Below are 4,835 nucleotides of genomic sequence, written 5' to 3' on the forward strand. Positions count from 1 at the left end.
TATTCATTTTAGTTGGCTCTTCAAATTCTGTGTATGATTTGGTAAAAGTATGATTTTTAATAATAAATCAATTCATAAAAAATCTGTTAAAAAGACACAAATAGTATATGAGCAGAATCGAAATAGGATATAGGAAAGCGATGATGCTGAAGAAAAAAACTGGAAATGTAACCAGCAAATAATGAACAGAACCTAAAGAAATTCACTTTTAGGGGGCTTGTCTTGGTTAGATTTATTTGTCATCAGGGAGTGATATATTTCTTCCCAGAATAACCATGACTATCCATCAAAGACAGTATTATAAGGAAGACAGGAAAACATAGAGAGGATGGGTGACTACACAGAAATTCAATAGAATGTCGTTACCTAACCCATTATTGAACCCCAAATCTATAGTTTCTCAGCAAGGTTCTTTTGGATAGTTCTTCAAATTCTTTAACAGACTGAATCTACAAAAAACCTATTTCCCCAGTTTGGGTTTCTGCGTCACCATCTTCCTTATGGCTTCCTTGACATCTCTGTTTCTCAAGGTGTAGATTATGGGGTTGATAAAAGCTGGAATCAGATTATATAGCAGTGCCAAAAACTTGGTCACGTCATGAGAGAGCTTTGACTTGGGAATCACGTACACATAGATGATAGTGCTGTAGAAAATGGACACCACCGTGAGATGGGAGCCACAGGTCCCTAGTACCTTCTGTCTGCCCCCAGAAGTCTTTATCCTCAACACACTTTGGGCAATATGTCCATAAGAAAACAAGATCAGTGAGAGAGGAAAGACAAGGATGATGCTACTTAGGATCGTAATCTCCTTCTTGTAATTTGTGGTGTCCACACAGGCCAGCTCCATCAGTGGGGGTGTCTCACAAGAGAAATGGTTTATCCGGTGGTGCCCACATCTGGGAAGGGTCATGGTGATAGGGGTGTGCACCAATGAGTTGCTGAAACCAAGAAACCAGGATATGCCGGCCAGTGTCCAGCACAGCTGTGGAGGCATGAGGGTGAAATAATGCAAGGGCTGGCAGACAGCAACATAGCGATCATAGGCCATCATGGCCAGAAGGACACACTCAGTGCTCCCCAGACCCAGGGTGATGAGAAGCTGGATCACACATCCTACAAAACTTATGGATTTGTCTGGCCCTCCAAAGTTGACCAACATCTGAGGGCTGATGCAGGTCACATGAATGAGGTCAATAAAAGAGAGGTGAGTGAGGAAGAAGTACATGGGGGTGTGGAGATGGGGGTCCAGGCAGAAGACCAGAATGATGGTCCCGTTGCCCATAAAGGTTAGAAGGTAGAATATCAAGATGAGCACAAATAAGATCCTCTCCAGCCCTGGCTGCTCTGAGAAGCCCACCAAGATGAAGCCTTCTCCAGATGTGGAATTTTCTCTTCCCATCACTTTCTCGGTGACCTGTGAGAAAAGGAAATAAAACCCTTTGACCATTGTGCTTTGTCTGTGCTCTGTCTGTGCTGTGTGAGAATGCTGCCTCTGAGTGAATTTAGTAGAAATCCCTGTACATTCATTTCCCTTCCCTTTGGCCAAAAAGAAACAGCTGACCAACTTAGGAGGCCCTCGTTTAGGCATAGAAAATCATATGGGTAGAAGAAAATGCTTAATGCACTCCTGCAGCCACATATCTCCTCACTGCTTTGATATTTGTTGTACTCTTATTACATATGGATAAAAATAAGACACTGGAAGACTGAAAGTTGTATTCCTCTGAAACCACACCAAAAAATGAAAGTCCCACTCCAAACTCATAATAGCAATTTCCATGATGGGTGAACTTTGGGAGGAATTGTGGTTTTGAAATTAAAGTTAATTCAGGATTCCCTACTCAAACTATATAAAAGATAAGGCTGAACACCAGCAATTTCCACTATAATTTGCCCTCTTTTTATGGTAAACAAAATGACTAAAAGTGTATAGCACTTTGTTTATTAAAATCTTCACTTAGCTCATTCAGACCACACAGTGGCCTAATTTTTATTAAAAATTAAAACTTTGGAAGAAACATGAAATATGTCAGTACATAATAGTTCTCACATGTGTGTGTAAGCATCACCATGAAGGTGTGTAAAGCATAGATTTCTGGACCTTAACCCCCAGAGATGCTGATTCAGTAAGTCTGAGCTGGTATCCAAGAAACAGCATTTCTAACAAGTCCACAGGGGATGTTGGTGCTGCTGTTTTGGGAATACACTCGGAGAACCACTGTCTTACCTTCTTTTGTTTTTGCAGAATAATCTTCATAGTATCTTTCATTGAGTAGATACTCAACATCAGTTTCCTTATTGAAATTATTAGTTAACAGATTGATGAAGAAATAATAATGACCCTCTAATACTGAGTAGAAGTTCTTGAAGAAGTTGGTGGCAGAACGCTAGCTTCAGGACCTCAACAATGCCTGGATTGCACACTTTATCATCCTCACACTCTCAAACTGCTTCCTCCTTCACTTCTCAGTGTCTGTTCTGAGTGTACGTAGGCATCAGTCCAAATAAACTAAACCATTAATAGATATGTAGAAGTACATACATTTCTGCACATATTGTGTACATGTACTTATCTGCATAGGGTATATACATCACCTGAGGGATTTCAGGAAAAGGCAATTGCTAATGACCACAGAAAATCAGAAGAAATTAATTGTAATTCAACAGCTTCCTCTTAAGGCATAAGGATCAAGAATCATTACATAAAGATACACATATGAATAAGTTTTTTTTATCTACTGTTCCCTTTCCCAGATATGTAGAGATGGTACTAGTTAAGGTGAAGTTGAAGATTTGAATGCCATGTTAATTCAGTATGTTCACACAGGACAAAGCTTTCTTTTGATACTTTATTCCTGGCCACAATATACATTCACAAGCATGACCTACCGTATCACAAGAATTTAGAGAGGGAGCTTAAAACTGAATGTGACTGACCACTGTAAATGAAATTCAAGCATAAAAAAGAGATTAATAATATGACAAAATCACCATTTTCTCCTCCAATTAACATAAATCATAAAATGTAGCAAGGAGGATTAGAAACAGAAGTTTAATGTTCATTTTCAGCAAAACCAGGAATTAGCCAGGACACTAGACCAAAAATTCTGAGATGGTCTGCCAAACATGGCAGGATTGAATACTGTATGTAGGAGGGAATGGAGAGAGGATGTGTGGAAAGATTATTTTGCAGCTACAGATCTCAGAAAGAGGCAACAATAGACATTTTTCAGAAGTGAGAAATACACCCTCAGGTCTAAAACCTAACCCCCTTATTTGCCATGTAGGTGACTATGTGCAGAGGTTGGCAGCTACATTTGGATTTGGAAAGCTGGAGAACAGTACAAATAATAAATCAAATGGATAATCCATATTTATAAAGAGTAGCTGTCATGTTATTGGAGTAGAAGAGAAGGTTTACATTCGATAAGCCCCCCAAATTCCTGTTTCTGTTCCCTGTGGTTTAGCAGAAGTAAAAGCTAAACATAAAAAAAACCCAGGATCGTGAGAAACAAATCCAGAGGTATTTGTGCTGACCATCATGCACACTTCATAAAAATAGTTTGTGAAAAACACTCATTCTTCAATGATGAATAATGAAAAAGGACTAGCAGAGAGCCTGTATAGAAAACATAAGATAAATGTGTCAAAGCAAGAGGAAATGTAACTGGTAAAGGACACAAACCAGAAAAATGAAAAATATTTCCAAGGAGCAGAGGAAAACTGGGACAAGTGTTTCACCATGAATAATAATTTTAAACATATAACAAATCAGTCACCTCTAAGAAGCATAAATATTGGGAAGAGATTCAGAACTTCAGGAAACATAAGGTGAGAAAGTAGGATATTAACTGTGACCCAGCAGCAATTAAGAAACTCAGGGTGAGGAAAAATATTAAAATATCACAGATAAGGAGACAAAAATTGAATGGAGTGCAGATAGTAATGTATATAGAAGAAAGAAGTAAGAGAAGTGAGCAAACAAGCAGAAATAAATGAAGAGTTTAAAGGAAATAGAAAGAAAACATGAGCTATGAAAGGAAGGCAGGGCAAGATTGGAGGACTCAAGGAACAAAATAAATATAGTGGAAAATTTGAACACCCTGTTAGAAAGCATTCCTGAAATTAAAGAAGATTTGTGTCTATAGATTTCAAGAACATACCATACCCTGGGAAACCTGATTCAAAGCAGGAAACACTGAGACACTCTCTGGTAAAATTAGTGAATGTCAATGATACAGACCCTTTGGGCAGCTAGACAAATGGATTAAGTCTCTTGTGAGAGTAAGGAAATCAGTCTGGCTTCCAACAATGAGAGTGTATTCAAGACTGGAAGACCCTGAAGCAGATCCCTTAAAACCCTAAACACCTGGGGTGTAATGGGCCTGAGAAAGTATATTTTGTGGAGTTTCTGTTTTAAAAAAATTATTTCTATATATAAAAAAGAACACATTGGTCAGTGAGAACAAGGTGTCCCAGAGCTTGTCAAGGCATCTGGTAGACCTGAGAAACCGGGCAAAGGGGAAGAGAGCCTTCCTCTCTCTGCATTTCTGCCAAATGGAAAGACAGGATGGGGATCTGCCCCTGTCCTGGACCAGGCTGGGTGCCTATCTTGACTGCACTGGGACATAAATTTTGAGGAAGGTTCTCCAAAGCGTAAGGTACATTGAGTCATAAGGCCAGGGCAGAGGTCCAACTTATGACTGGGTCCAAGGATAGTACTGAGTTTAAGATAAAATGTACGGCCCAAGGATTTTATACCCTTGGAGTTTTGACCACGCAGGAACCATGTAAATGGTGTTCCCAGAAGTCCAGAGATGATATGAAAAGCT

At 39.2% G+C, this 4,835-nt stretch overlaps 1 protein-coding gene across 1 annotated transcript; it reads right to left on the reverse strand.

Moving 5' to 3' along the window:
- Positions 1 to 460: 460 nt before the first annotated feature.
- Positions 461 to 1,450, reverse strand: LOC119519724 (putative olfactory receptor 2B8). Its single transcript, XM_037817476.1, has one exon. It carries the CDS (start codon positions 1,448 to 1,450, stop codon positions 461 to 463), a length of 990 nt encoding a protein of 329 aa, XP_037673404.1.
- Positions 1,451 to 4,835: the final 3,385 nt, after the last annotated feature.

The sequence above is a fragment of the Choloepus didactylus genome, chromosome 24 (assembly GCF_015220235.1).
Source record: "Choloepus didactylus isolate mChoDid1 chromosome 24, mChoDid1.pri, whole genome shotgun sequence".
In the NCBI taxonomy this organism is placed as follows: Eukaryota; Metazoa; Chordata; class Mammalia; order Pilosa; family Megalonychidae; genus Choloepus; species Choloepus didactylus.